This window comes from Dryobates pubescens, chromosome 25 (assembly GCF_014839835.1).
Source record: "Dryobates pubescens isolate bDryPub1 chromosome 25, bDryPub1.pri, whole genome shotgun sequence".
Lineage (NCBI taxonomy): Eukaryota > Metazoa > Chordata > Aves > Piciformes > Picidae > Dryobates > Dryobates pubescens.
This window is the reverse complement of record NC_071636.1, coordinates 1,696,481-1,711,006: the sequence shown is the minus strand read 5'-3', so window position 1 is coordinate 1,711,006 and position 14,526 is coordinate 1,696,481. Positions and strand designations below refer to the sequence as shown.

The window sequence follows — 14,526 nt, the reverse complement described above, 5'->3', positions numbered from 1 at the left end:
ACTGCTGGAAGATGTGGAGGGTGCCACAAGCTGTGGGTCTGGGGAGAGACCCCAGGCAGATCATCTGCCCCTCAAATGGATCAGTCTGGGCAAAAGAAGGCAAAATAACCCTTTCCAGGAGGGAAAACTGCACAGGCAGGCACAGGAGCCATGGCTGATGTCCCCAGGTGTCATCATAGAAAGGAGCTTTAAAAGTCCTCTGCTCCAACCTCCATCACGTCCTAAGGGTGCTGGTGGCACTCTGGTGACAGCTGGCACGGGCATACCACTGTGTGGGCACCCTTTCTACCCACCCTTGCCCACTGAGGTGGCATCAAATGTCCCCACAGCTTGTTCCTCAGGGCCAACATGAGGGCAGGGGGTGAGGACTGCAGGCAGAGCTGGCATGGGAGGGCCAGGCAGGGCCAAGGACTTACTCTGCTGACTTCCAGAAGTGCCCAGGGTGGGAAAGGCGACGGTTGCGCTTTGGCAGTTTCTCCAGCATGTCCATGAGCTTGGTGAAGGTGGGTCTCTCCTCTTGCTCATAGGCCCAGCAGAAGAGGAGGATGTCCTGTAGCCACACAGGGTGAGTGCATGAGCAAACAGAGCCAGCTCCTCTCCCACAGCAACCCCTGTGCCCAGCATCCACCCTGCAAGGACCCCATTGCCATCACTGCGTCCTTGAGCAGGGCTGCAGCAGAGGAGCTGTGTCCACCCCATGAGGACACCACCTCCATCACCACAACCTGTTAGAGGGCTGGGATGGTGGGGATGTGTTCACCCCATGAGGACACCACCTCCATCACCACAACCTGTTGAAGGGCTGGGATGGAAGGGATGTGTTCACCCCATGAGGACACCACCTCCATCACCACAACCTGTTAGAGGGCTGGGATGGTGGGGATGTGTTCACCCCATGAGGACACCACCTCCATCACACAACCTGTTGAAGGGCTGGGATGGAAGGGATGTGTTCACCCCATGAGGTCCCCACCTCCATCACCACAACCTGTTGAAGGGCTGGGATGGAAGGGATGTGTTCACCCCATGAGGACACCACCTCCATCACCACAACCTGTTGAAGGGCTGGGATGGAAGGGATGTGTTCACCCCATGAGGACCCCATACCCACCAGCATAGCCTTGTGAAGGGCTGGGGTAGAGGGGACATGCAAGCTGAGCTGATACTCATGCCCCAGCATCAGGACTGAGCCCCACCAGCTGGGCAGGGAGGGCCTCTTTGTCTTTTTGCTGGCAGACCCTGAGCAGCACAGGGTCCTTTTCAAAGAGACCCTGCACCCAGGGTGTGAGTCAGTGCAGCAGGCTCCTCCCCTATGAGCACACACACAGGGCTCCAGCGCCTGCCCCGTGGCACCTACCGAGATCTCCTTGCCCATCCCTATCTGGCTGAGGTTGGGCTTCATCCCTCTTCCCACCTGCCAGATTATTGCCTCTGCTGGCTGGGTCTTGAAGGGCCACTCCCGTGCGTGCAGCTCGTACCAGATGGTGCTGTTAGGAGACAGCAAGGATTAGAGATGGAAGAAGCACAGCAGCACAGAATTGATTGGCTTGGGAAAGCCCTCTGAGACCACCCAACACCACCATGGCCATCAAGCCACGTCCCAAAGGGCCAGGGCCACAGGTTCCTTGAACAGCTCCAGGGCTGGGGACTCCACCACCTCCCTGGGCAGCCTCTGCCAATCCCTGACCACTCTTGCAGCAAAGAAATTGTTCCTCATCCCCAACCTAACCCTCCCCTGGCACAACTCCAGGCCATTTCCTCTCCTTCTATCCCCTGGTCCCAGGGAGAAGAGACCAAACCCCAGCTGGCTGCAGCCTCCTTTCAGGGAGTTGTAGAGAGCAATGAGGTCTCTCCTCAGCCTCCTCTTCTCCAGACCAAACAAGCCCATTTCCCTCAGCTGCTTCTCACCAGCCCTGCTCTCCAGACCCTTCCCCAGCTTTGTTATCCTCCTCTGGATCTGCTCCAGCTCCTCAATGTCCCTTCTTGGAGTGAGGGACCCCAAACTGACCCCAGTATTCGAGGCTGTGGCCTCACCAGTGCCCAGCACAGGGGCACCACCACCTCCCTACTCCTGCTCCTCCTCCATGCCTCTCAGGCTTCAGCAAGCACACACCACTTGAATGTCACATTCCTGGCTTCTTTAAAAACTCTTTTCCTCCAGCTGTCACTGATCCCCAAATCCCCCCCCACAAGGGAAGCAGCAGTGGCAACAACTCTCTAGATCATCCCTGAGCCTCTCAGGCTCAGCAGAGGGCAGCAGGAACAAAAGAGGAAGAAAGTGGGGAAAATCTTTGACTCTTTGAAGGAAGCTCAGGCTTTCTGGAAGGGCAGAGCTCAGGCTTGAAAGAAAAAGGAAAAGCTAAGTCTAAGTCAGTGCCTCTCACTCAGTTCAATACAGTCCCTTAATTACTACTTTATTTTTGTGCTGAAGTTATACCTCGGGAAAGAGGGAGGGGGGGAAAGGCCCTCTGGAGCTGTAATTACTGTGGGTTTGATGGGAAGCTCACCTCTGATACCAGCCTCACACACACTAATCCCTGCAGCCACGAGAAAATTAATCTGCTGCATAAAAAGGCTGTGTCTGCCTCCAGGAAGCTTTGACTGGGGCAGGATGGAGGCTCCTGCCCTCAGGAAGTGTTCAGCTAAGTGGAGAAGGCACTTTGCTGAAGGACACTCAGCAGTTCTCCTCTTCTAGACCATTTGGCATTTCCTTCCACCACCCACCTCTGCCAGACCCTCTGCAGCTGGCTGGGGAGAGAACCTGGGGATTTGGGGACTCCCAGACCTGTGTCCCCAGCTCTGCATCCCCAACCCTCTGCATCCCCAGTCCCCTGCATCCCCAACCCCCCTGCATCCCTAACCCTCTGCAACCCAACCCTCTGCATCCCCAACCCCTCTGCATCCCCAACCCCTCTGCATCCCCAACCCCTCTGCATCCCCAACCCCTCTGCATCCCCAACCCCTCTGCATCCCCAACCCCTCTGCATCCCCAACCCCTCTGCATCCCCAGCACCTTCTCATCAACACCCACTTCAGGAAGGTGCAGGGCAGAGACCTGCACCATGCTGGCAGCCCCAGAATGCTCCAGATCCCATTGCTCGAGGCCACCCTGGTCCACAGCCAAAACAGGAGCATCTGGGGACCTCGAGGGGGGTTCAGTGCAAGGTGTCTCAAAGCCAAGGTTGTCTGAGTCCTGCCCTGGGGACTCCCACGGGCAGCACACGGCGTCCCCAGCCCCTCCCAGCTGCTCAGGGCAGCCCACACCTGACACAACCCCCCCAGTGTCTCCACAGCCTGCCCACAGGGACTCACCCCAGTGCAAAGACGTCAGAGTGCTTGGAGAAGGGCAGCTTGTCCTCCTCGGTGTCCGGGGAGAGCTGCCGGATGATCTCCGGGGCCAGGTGGCACAGCCAACCGTTCTGGATCCGCAGCTTGTTCTCCCGCCTGCAGAGACACCCAGCCCCAGCCATGGGTGCCACACAGGGGGACACTGCCACCCCACACCAGACAGCACTCCCCAACCCCCCTCCCAAACCCTCCCCACGCTGTTTAAGCCTGGTTTTCCCTATGGCACCCTTGCAAAGCTAGGCTTTAACTCTGCTCTGAGACACGCCAGCGCGGTGGCTTGGCGGCTGGTGGCAGGGCGTGCTATGGGCACAGGATGGTGGTGAGGGGCACCTCCAGCTCTGCTGGCTTGGTGATGGTGAGGCAGGGTCTGCCAAGGTCCTCACGGCACTGAAACACCTGAAAACAGCAGGGGCAAAGCATTACCTGAGGCAAATGCCACCAGTGGTGATGCCCGAGCTCATCCTGCAGTGGTTTGATAAGGAGGTCGGACTTGGGACCTCTAAGAACCTCTTCCAACCAATCCCAACATATAATAATGGCCTGGAAATCAGTGGGTTTGGTTGTCTGGCCTCCAACAACCTCTCCAGTTCACCTTTGTGTCCAAGCCTCCCATGGCAGCAGCCTGGCTTCATTATAACCAGCAGCCTCTCTGCTAGCCTCAACCCCCTCTGCCTCCTCAAGCTCCCCCTGCCTGCTACAAACACATTAAGTTCCTTTGGTCAACAGCTGAGGATGCCATTGGCTCCTTCTTCATCCTTTATACCCTTCAGCAGGTACCTAGGATACATGGCTGGCTTTAAAAGGGTCCCCAGACAGTGACTATCAGTGGTGGAGACATATTAAGCAGCTTAATGATGTGCCCAAGCCCCAATCTTGCAGCAGAGTTGTGCAGCAGGCAGCTGGCAATGTCCCAGGTCACATCCAGCTAGAGATGGATGAGGCTGCTGACCTACAGGTCAAGGAATTTCTTCCTCTCTGTGCTTTGATGCCCTCCCAAAGATGGTGATCTGCAGAAGTAAGGGATGCCTGAGTGGTCATCTGTCCTCCTGAACCTCAGCCTGGGGCCAAAACTGCAGAGCCCACATCCCAGGGGACACCACCCATGTGTGGGCATCTCCATCAGCCCCTGAGGGGAGGTGACAAGCTCCACCACCAACACTTGGCTGCCTTTTCCCTCTGCAGCTGTGAGCACAATGTGCACAATCCCAAGATGACTCAGTCTGGATCCTCCCAGCCACAAAACCTCCCTAGGGAATCCAAGACTCCAGCTGGAAGGAACTTCTGGGGATCATCCAGTCCAATCCCCCTGCTAAAGCAGGGCACCCACAGCAGCTTGCCCAGCAGCACAGTGGCCAGGTGACTTTGGAATCTCTCCAGAGGAGGCTCCACCACCTCTCTGGGCAGCCTGCTCCATCCCTCCAGCACCCTCACAACAAAGAAGTTTCTCCTCCTGTTCAGATGGTTCCAGTTTGTGCCCATTGCCCCTTGTGCTGCCCCTGGGCACCACTGAGCAGAGTCTGGCCCCAGCCTTTTGTCCCCCACTCTTTATCTCCTGCTGAGCATTGCTCAGCTCCCCTCTGGGGCTGCTCTTCTCCAGGCTCAACAGCCCCAGGGCTCTCAGCTTCTCAGTCTCTCCATCCTGCTGCCACAAGAGGCATGGGCTTCCAACCCCTAACATCCTGTGATCATTCCCAAGGTGCACTTGATCTCCTGAGCATCTTCAGCAGCAGGAGATGATTTGCCACCACAGCCTCTCCAGGGGCACATCCCATCAGGTGGGGTGGTGGAGACCAAAAGGAGCAGCACTGCCAGAGGAAACCTGCCCCAGCTGCCAGCACTGCTAACATTGCCCTTGGCCCACGCTGCTCCTGACACAAAGGGTGGAGGGAAAAGCCCTTTCCCACTGGGAAAAGTCAGCAATGCTCCATTTTGTAGTTTGAGCAGAGAAGGAAAATAAAACCTTTGTTCTTTCCTCTCCCCCTCCCCCCATTCTGTTTCCTTCCCCTCCACACACCCCCAGCTTTGCTTTTCTTCCTTTCTGCTGCTGCTGAAACCTGTTGCCCTGTGATGCCTGCAGCTGGAAAACCTCCCAAAGCACTGGGAAGAAAAGACATTTCATCAGGAACATTCACCAAACAGGCTGGGCTCCAAACCCCAGAGAGACCAAAAAATGTCACAGCACTGCAAATGTCCTGGGGTTGGCTCTCCTGTTCCCTGTGTCTTGCTGCACGCCCTGCTCGGGGCAGACACCATGGCCAGATGTCTGCAGCACATGAAAGGTCACCACAGCAGCCAGGGACTGCCACAGGGATGGCACTGCCCAAGCCAAGCTGCTGCTCTGGCTGCACCATTCATCAGCCCAGAGGCAGGAGATGAAGCAAATGCTGGAGGATTATGATCATAATGTTAGGGAAAGGCCAAGGAATGAAGCAGCTTTGCTGGCCCTGGAATCATAGACTCAACAAGGTTGGAAAAGACCTCAGAGATCATCAAGCCCAACCTGTCAGCCAGCACCTCCTGACTAACTAACCCATGGCTCCAAGTGCCACATCCAATCCCTTTTTGAACACCTCCAGGGATGGGGACTCCACCACCTCCCTGGGCACCACATCCCAGTGGCAAATTACTCTTTCTGGGAAGAATTTTCTCCTCACCTCCAGCCTAAACTTCCCCTGGCACAGCTTGAGACTGTGTCCTCTTGTTCTGGTGCTGGGTGCCTGGGAGAAGAGACCAACCCCCACCTGGCTACAGCCTCCCTTCAGGGAGTTGGAGAGAGCAATAAGGTCTCCCCTGAGCCTCCTCTCCTCCAGGCCATGGTGCAACAGAGCTGGAGGAGCATCTCCCAGGTGGGTGCAGGGTGATTTGGCCATGGAAATGATGCATCCTATGGGAAGAGGTTGGGTGCAGGAGGCCCTGCCATGGGCCAGGCCCTGCTTTTCTGAACCAAACTGCTGGCAGCTCTCATGCCTTCCTACCCACCAAAAGCAATTCCAGTGCTGGCTTCAAAAGAGAAATGAAACCCAAGAAATCAAAGCAAGCCACAACTTCTGCACCCAAGGAGCAGAGCAGTTGGGTTTCACTCCTCAGCACTGAGCCCAGCCCCATCTCACTGTGGAAACCCCAACCCTGGCTTTGCCATCCCTCTGGGGCTTTGCACTGCAAGCCCAGCACTGGTGTTGAGCATGGAGCTGCAGCATGAGGGAGCAGAGGGGGATTCTGCAGGAGCTTGTGGGGCAGAAGGGCTTCTGCAGGAGCTTCACTGCTTGCTCTTTCCCCAAAGCATGCCTCCCCAGCAGTAAAATCCTGGAAGGTCAGACAGTGAAGTCCCTGGGGGCAGCCCCATCACACTCAAAGGCACCTTGTCCTCATGGCTGCTGAGACCACAGACCCACAAAGGCTCTGGAGAGGAGGTTTTGGGGCTCCTCCCCAGTGTTCCCGGCACAAAAGGCAGCTCTAAGGCACGGGGAGGAAGGCCAGGACTTCCACCACACCATGTCCTACCTGCCTGCTTGGAGGACTCCTGAGATGCTGAAGAGGCCAAAGTCTGTGATCACCACCTTCCCATTGTCATAGAAAACATTTTTTGACTTGAGGTCCTTGTGCAGGATGCCTTTGGCGTGCAGGTAGCCCATTCCCTAGGGTGGGAGAGAGAGAGAAACACCCAGGATGGAAAAAAGCAGCCCAGAACCACAGAATGGCAGAGTCCCCTTGGCTGGAAGATCATCAAGCTCCCCCCTCAGCCCAGCACTTCCAGGGCACCACCAAGCCATGGCTCTCAGCACCACATCTCCACAGCTTTAAAACCCCTCCAGGGGTGGGAACTCCACAACTGCCCTGGGCAGCCTGGTGGGAACTTGACACTTTCCTCTCATCCTGCCACTTGTGCTCCAGACCCCTCCCCAGCTTTGCTGCCCTTCTCTGGACTTGCTTGAGCAGCTCAACATCCTTCTTGGACTGAGGGACACAGAACTGGACACAGTCCTCAAGATGTGGTCTAACCAGTGCTGAGTTCAGGGCAGAATGACCTCCCTGCTCCTGCTGGCCACACTGTTCCTGTTCCAGGATGGCATTGGCCTTCTTGGCCACCTGAGCACACTGCTGGCTAGAGCCAGACCAAGGGAGAATGGTTTGAAGCTGAGGCAGAGCAGGGTTAGACTGGAGCTGAGGAAGAAGTTCTTCAGTCTGAGGGTGGTGAGGCTCTGGAAAGGGTCACCCAGGGAGGCTGGGGATGCCCCCTCCCAGGAGATGTCCAAGGCCAGGCTGGATGAGGCAAGTGCAGCTGTAGAGGCGTCGCTGGGCACGGCAGGGAGGTTGGAGGAGGTGATCTCTGGGGTCCTTTCCAGCCTCAGCCCTTCAGTGCTCACAGCGGCGCTGGGTGAGGGCGCAGGGACTGCGGCGCCGGGGCTGCGGCAGCCCCCACTCATCTTCCTGATGAATTGGTCACGCAAGGAGAATTAGCAGCACAGCAAAGTGGCAGCCACTCTCCTCAAATCCTCTGCTGAGAAATTGATGGTGATGATGCTCTTGCCTTGGTTCTCTCTCAGGGCTGGCAGCAGAAGGCTAATAAGTCAAAGCTCTCTGCCGCTATCGCTTACCCCAGCTGAGCCATCAGCGCACACCGGCACCGCCAGCCTGGAAACCAACCCTGCAGGGCTCCTGCTCCATTCCTCTCCCCTAGGAAGAGCTGCTTGGGGGTTAATTAAAATTATTGCTAATGAGGCAAAAAAAAAAAAAAAAAAAGGAGGCCATGGATGGGGAATCCAAACCCCCCTGCACCAGGCTGCTCCAGCAGCAGATCCAGCAGCCTGCCTGCCGGCAGCTCCCCGCGACCCGCGCTCGGCTCAACGGGACAGCCGGCTCTGGGAAGGGGGAGCGAGATGAAAGCCATCCATCCTGCCTTCAGCAGGGCTCCCAGGGCTGCCTCACTTGTCATCCTCATAACCAGACCAAGGGAAACTGAAGTCTGGAGGAATGCTGCTGAAGGAGAAGTGCCAAACGAGGCGGGCAAAGCGTGGGCGCGCGGAAAAGTTTCCCTCGGAGAAGACCTCTGAGGTGGTGCAGTCCAACCAGGCTCTAACTCTAGCCAGGTGGCTGCTAAACCATGGCCCTCAGCACCACATCTCTGCCCCCCTGAAACACCTCCAGGGATGGGGATTCAAGCACCTCTCTTGGGAGCCTGATCCAGTTTTGCTTCAGACCAAGTATCGGTTGTCCAGCGGTGCCCTGGGGAGGTTTGTTAGCTGAATTCCCACCAGGGCTCACCTCTGAACGACTCACAGACCCAACACCAGCACTGGCCATTGACTGGGAGAGGCTGCAGCCTGGGCAGGCTGGAGAGTTGGACAGTGACAAGGCTCATGAAGTACAGCAGGGGTTAAGTGTAGAGCCCTGCCCCTGGGGAGGAACAGCTCCCTGCACCAGTAAGGGGGGGGACCTGCTGGGATGCAGCTCCTCAGAGAAGGACCTGGGGGTGCTGAGGGACAACAAGTTAAGCATAAGCCAGCAATGTGCCCTCATAGCCAAGAAGGCCAGGGGCCTCCTGGGGACAGTCAGAAGAGTGTGGCCAGCAGGTGGTTGAGGGAGGTTCCTCTGCCTCTCTGCTCTATCCCAATCAGGTCACATCTGGAGTCCTGGGTCCCATTCCAGGCTCCCCAGATCAAGAGAGACAGGAATCCACTGCAGAGAACCCAGCAGAGGCTGACACAATGCTGTGGGGCCTGGAGCAGCTCTGTGAGGAGAAAGGCTGAGAGCCCTGGGGCTGAGAGCCTGGAGAAGAGCAGCCCCAGAGGGGAGCTGAGCAATGCTCAGCAAGAGCTAAAGGGTGGGGGGCAAGAGGCTGGGGCCAGACTCTGCTCAGTGGTGCCCAGGGACAGGACAAGGGGCAGCAGGCACAAGCTGGAGCCCAGGAGATTCCATTTGAACAGGAGGAGAAACTTGTTTGGTGTGAGGGGGCTGGAGGCCTGGAGCAGGCTGCCCAGAGAGGTTGTGGAGTCTCCTCCTCTGGAGAGGTTCCAACCCCCCCTGGCCACTGTGCTGCTGGGCAAGCTGCTGTGGGTGCCCTGCTTTAGCAGGGGGCTGGACTGGATGATCTCCAGAGGTCCCTTCCAACCCCACCACGTTGGGACTCAATGATTCTGCAGCCAGGAGGGCAGTGGAACAAGGATGTATCTCTAAGTCTGCAGCTGATGTGAAGCTGGGAGGGATGAGATTCAGAAACAGCCTGGAAACATTAGGAAAGCAACTTGAAAACCCCAGAAATGCAAATGCCCAGGATGGGGACAAAAGCCCTGCAGGAAGGTTTAGGGACAGCCAAGGACAGCATAACCCCTGAGCCAGTGAGTCAGGGGGACTTGACTGCACCTCTTGGCCAGTAAATCCTGAAGAGCTACTGCTGAGGGATGCTGAAGGAAGAAAAGGATCCTGTGCCTGTCCCTGAGATGCCACAGCTGCAGCTGGATGCCAGGACCATTCCAGGCACCAGGATTAATTAGGTGTCTCCTGGTCCCAGCACATGAAATAATGATGAGGTTTTAAAAACCTGCTTTAAAATGGTCATTGGCACCTCCACCAAGTTCTGGGGTTGTGCAAGGAGCAGCATCTCAATGCCATGAGCCTGCTCCTCCTGCAAGGTGCAGTGCAGGGTCCTGAGCTTCCGTGGGCCGAGATGATACCCAGCACCACAGGGGTTGTCCCCAGCCCCTTCCCATCAGCCTGGGTGCTCCAAGCAGGCAGCAGGGGCTTTGCCCCCATGCTCACACAGCACAGCCAGGAGCACCTCTCCCATGCCATCCAATGCAGCCAAGCCTTAGTGACTGGCTTGAGAGCAGCCCTGAAGAAAAGGACCTGGGGGTGCTGGGGGAGAAGCTCAACAGGAGCCAGCAGTGAGCACTGGCAGCCCAGAGAGCCAAGCAGAGCCTGGGCTGCAGCAAGAGAAGTGTGGCCAGCAGGGCCAGGGAGAGGATTCTGCCCCTCTGCTCCACTCTGCTGAGACCACAGCTGCAGCTCTGGGGCCAGTTCTGGAGCCTCTGTGCCAGGAAGGATCTGGAGGGGCTGGAAGGTGTCCAGAGAAGGGCCACGAGGAGGAGCAGAGGGCTGGAGCTGCTCTGCTGTGAGCACAGACTGAGGGAGTTGGGGTTCAGTCTGGAGAAGAAAAGGCTACAAGGAGACCTAATTGTGGCTTTCCAGTATCTGCAGGGGGCTACAAGAAAGCTGGGGAGGGACTGTTGAGGGTGTCAGGGAGGGATAGGACTGGGGGGGATGGAGCAAAACTAGAAGTGGGGAGATTGAGATTGGCTGTGAGGAAGAAGTTGTTGCCCATGAGGGTGGTGAGAGCCTGGCACAGGCTGCCCAGGGAGGTGGTGGCAGCCTCCTGCCTGGAGGTGTTTGCAGCCAGGCTGGAGGTGGCTGTGAGCAACCTGCTGCGGTGTGAGGGTTCCCTGCAGGGGGCTTAGAACTGGCTGATCCTTGAGGTCCCTTCCAGCCCTATGATTCTATGAAGGTATTTGTCTTGGCAAACCCAAACCCCTCGTGGTATGGCTCAGATCCCACTGCAAATTCCAGACCTGCTGCCTTCACCCCTGGGATGCTCTGTGAGCAAAGAGCTCCCAGCCCCATAATGCCTTCATTCCCTCCTGCCTGGCGTGAGCGAAAAGCCAGCTCCCTCTGCCGGCTCCTCCTCTGAGCAGAACTTCTGTGTCCCCAGGACCCTGGCACAGCCACAGACCTTGCACCCACTGATCACAGCAGATCCACAGCTCTGCTATCCCATAAAGAATACAGGATTAACCAGGCTGGAAAAGACCTTGGAGATCATCCAGTCCAGCCTATCACCCAACACCGTCTGATCAACTGAACCAAGGCACCAAGTGCCTCATCCAGGCTCTTTCTGAACACCTCCAGGGATGGTGACTCCAGGGTTGGAGCACCTCTGCTATGAGGACAGGTGGAGGGAGGGAGCTGTGTCTCCTCAGCCTGGAGAAGAGAAGGCTCCGAGGACACCTTAGAGCAGCCTTCCAGTACCTGAAGGGGGCTCCAGGAGAGCTGGGGAGAGACTTGTGACAAGGGCTTGTGGTGACAGGATGAGGGACAATGGATTGAGACTGAAGCAGGGCAGATTTCCATGGGACATTAGGAAGAAGTTCTTCATTCTGCAGGTGATGAGACACTGGAACTGGTTGCCCAGAGAAGCTGTGGACACCTCATCCCTGGGAGTGTTTAAGACCTGTTTGGCCTTGAGCAAGCTGGAAGTGGAAGGTGTCCCTGCCCATGGCAGTTGCAGAGGATTGTAGTCTCAGACTCGTCCTTCCAACCCCAACCCACACAAAGCAAAGCAACCAGCACAGAGAATGGAGTTGAGCTGAGCCATTCCCTCCTGCTGTGAACATCTGGGAGCTGCAAAACCCTCAGCACAAACAGGATGGTAGTCGGGGTGGGAGGGTGGGGGGAGTGGGAAGTGAGGCAAACCTGTGTGGTGCCTCAGATCCATTCTCCAAAGTGTCAAATACAGATCAAAACAAGAAATGAAGCAAAAAAGCTCTCAGCTCCCTCAGATAGGACTCAAACACCTGCACTTCCAAGGGGGAAGAGGAGATGTGGCCAAGAGGAGCCCTGAGCTGTTCAGGGAGCCCGTGGGAAGCCTTGGTGCCACTCCAGGTCACCTCGAGGTAGATTCATAGAATGGCTTGAGCTGAAAGGAAACTTCAAGATCCTCTAGTTCCAACCCCACTGCCACAGGCAGGGACACCTCCCAGTAGACCAGACTGCTCAAAACCTCGTTCAGGGCAGTGGAGGGAGGTCTAAGGGACGTGGATGCCGAAGCCAAGAGCTGCTGTCCTGCCTGTGCTCCTTGGCTTCTCGACTCCCACCCCCTGCTGCAGCTCAGATGGGTTCACACACAGGATGTTAGGGGTTGGAAGGGACCTCCAAAGATCATGGAGTCCAACCCCACTGCTAGCAGCTCCACTTGAGGGCTCTCAGCTGAGTGCAGCCCCTCCCCAGCTGTCCCCCCCCCCACACACAGAGCACAGCATACCTTCACGATCTCTTGTGCTATCTGCCTCGTCTTGTTCACATCCAGGACGATTTTGGCATCCCTCACCACGGAGTAGAGAGTCCTCCCCTTGCACAGGCTGCAAGAATAGAGAAGGCAGGAGGTAAAACCACAGTCTGCAAAGCCCCACTCCCCACTGAGAAACATAGAATCATAGAAGAGAATAAGGATAGGGTAAGATAGGGTAGGATAGGGTAGGATAGGGTAGGATAGGGTAGGATAGGGTAGGATAGAATAGAATAGAATAGAATAGAATAGAATAGAATAGAATAGAATAGAATAGAATAGAATAGAATAGAATAGAATAGAATAGAATAGAATAGAATAGAATAGAATAGAATAGAATAGAATAGAATAGAATAGAATAGAATAGAATAGAATAGAATAGAATCCACCAGGTTGGAAAAGGCCTCAGAGATCATCCAGTCCAACCTATCACCCAGCACCTCCTGACAACTAAACCATGGCTCCTAGTGCCACATCCAATCCCCTCTTGAACACCTCCAGGGATGGGGACTCCACCACCTCCCTGGGCAGCACATCCCAATGGCCAATTACTCATTCTGGGAAGAACTTTCTCCTTACCTCCAGCCTGAACTTCCCCCTGGCACAGCTTGAGACTGTGTCCTCTTGTTCTGGTTGCCTGGGAGAAGAGACCAACCCCCACCTGGCTACAACCTCCCTTCAGCAATAAGGTCTCCCCTGATCCCCCAAGTGATGAAGGCAGTGGCAGGGAGCTATAAATAACCACAAGAGCTTTGGCTACATTTCAAGGCAGATTGGGAGGTTCAGCATGGAAACCGGGGGGGGGGGGTGGGGAGGGGGTTTCTCCCCGGTTTGGCACTGGGAGGGGGCTGCTGCTGCTCCCCAGAGTGCTGTCAGCGGGGTGCTGAGCCCTGTGAGCAGTGCCCCAGGCTGGCTCTTCCAGGCTCTTCCCCAGGAGCCAGCAGAGCACCTGGGCCTCTTGCCTCAGACTTCTTCTCTCTTGGTGGTGGAGAAGGGGCCCTGGCTCCCCGCCTCTTCCCCCCGAGGATACAAAGCTCACAGATGTAATGAGTCAAAAGAGGAAAGGCAGGGAGGGAGGGGAGGGAGGGGAGGGAGAGGAGGGGGAAAAAAACCACCCAACCCCAACCCCAACCCAAGGCACTGTACAATGTCCTCCAATTTTCCTTCTCGTACCAATTACAGTAAAATCTATTTACAGAGACTTAATTACCAAAGGCAGCTGGAAGGGGGGGAGGGGGAGGGAGGGAGGGAGGGGAGAGGGGGGGAGCATATAAACCAATTAAAAATATATTGACATTTGAATATCCTAATGGAGTATGTGGGAGGATGCTGCCTGGGATCCTGCCCACCCCACACCCCCCCAAAAAAAAACCCACATCAAAAGGGGGGGATTTTATTTATTTTTGCTTCTTTTCCAGATCCACCCACACTGATCCCAGGCAGCTGTGGGGAGAGAGAAACATGGAATCAACGAGGCTGGAAAAGACCTCAGAGATCATCGAGTCCAGCCTGTCACCCAACGCCTGCTGACGACCAAACCATGGCTCCCAGTGCCACATCCAAGCCCCTCCAGGGATGGGGACTCCACCACCTCCCTGGGCAGCACATCCCAAGGGCAAATCTCTCTTTCTATGAAGAACTTCTTCCTCACCTCCAGCCTGAACCTCCCCTGGCACAGCTTAAGACTATGTCCTCTTGTTCTGGTGCTGCTTGCCTGGGAGAAGAGACCAACCCCCACCTGGCTACAACCTCCCTTCAGGGAGTTGGAGAGAGCAAGAAGGTCTCCCCTGAGCCTCCTCTTCTCCAGGCTAAGCAACCCCAGCTCCCTCAGCCTCTCCTCTCAGGGCTGTGCCCCAGACCCCTCCCCAGCTTCCTTGCCCTTCTCTGGACACCTTCAAGTGTCTCAATGTCCTTCTTAAATTGAGAGTCCCAGAACTGGGCACCTGTGGCCAGGGAATAATGGCACAGCTTGGGAAAGAGGCTTCAGTGAGCACACATGTGAGGTGGAGCCCCTTCCAGTTAACAAAGCAGAAGCCAGAGAATCATTAGGGTTGGAAGGGACCTCAAGGCTCAGCCAGTTCCAACCCTCCTGCCACGGCCAGGGACACCTCACACCACAGCAG

General features: G+C 56.3%; 1 protein-coding gene across 1 annotated transcript in view; it reads right to left on the bottom strand.

Annotated features, from left to right (window-relative positions):
• Positions 1 to 412: 412 nt before the first annotated feature.
• Positions 413 to 14,526, bottom strand: part of KSR2 (kinase suppressor of ras 2) — an 88,476-nt gene continuing 74,362 nt past the window's right edge. Inside the window, exons 15-19 of the mRNA XM_054173076.1 lie at positions 12,380 to 12,476; positions 6,850 to 6,983; positions 3,313 to 3,444; positions 1,358 to 1,487; positions 413 to 550 (exon numbers count right to left, since the gene is read on the bottom strand). Of these exons, the coding sequence (XP_054029051.1) occupies positions 413 to 550; positions 1,358 to 1,487; positions 3,313 to 3,444; positions 6,850 to 6,983; positions 12,380 to 12,476 (631 nt within the window). The remainder of the gene's footprint in view (positions 551 to 1,357; positions 1,488 to 3,312; positions 3,445 to 6,849; positions 6,984 to 12,379; positions 12,477 to 14,526) is intronic.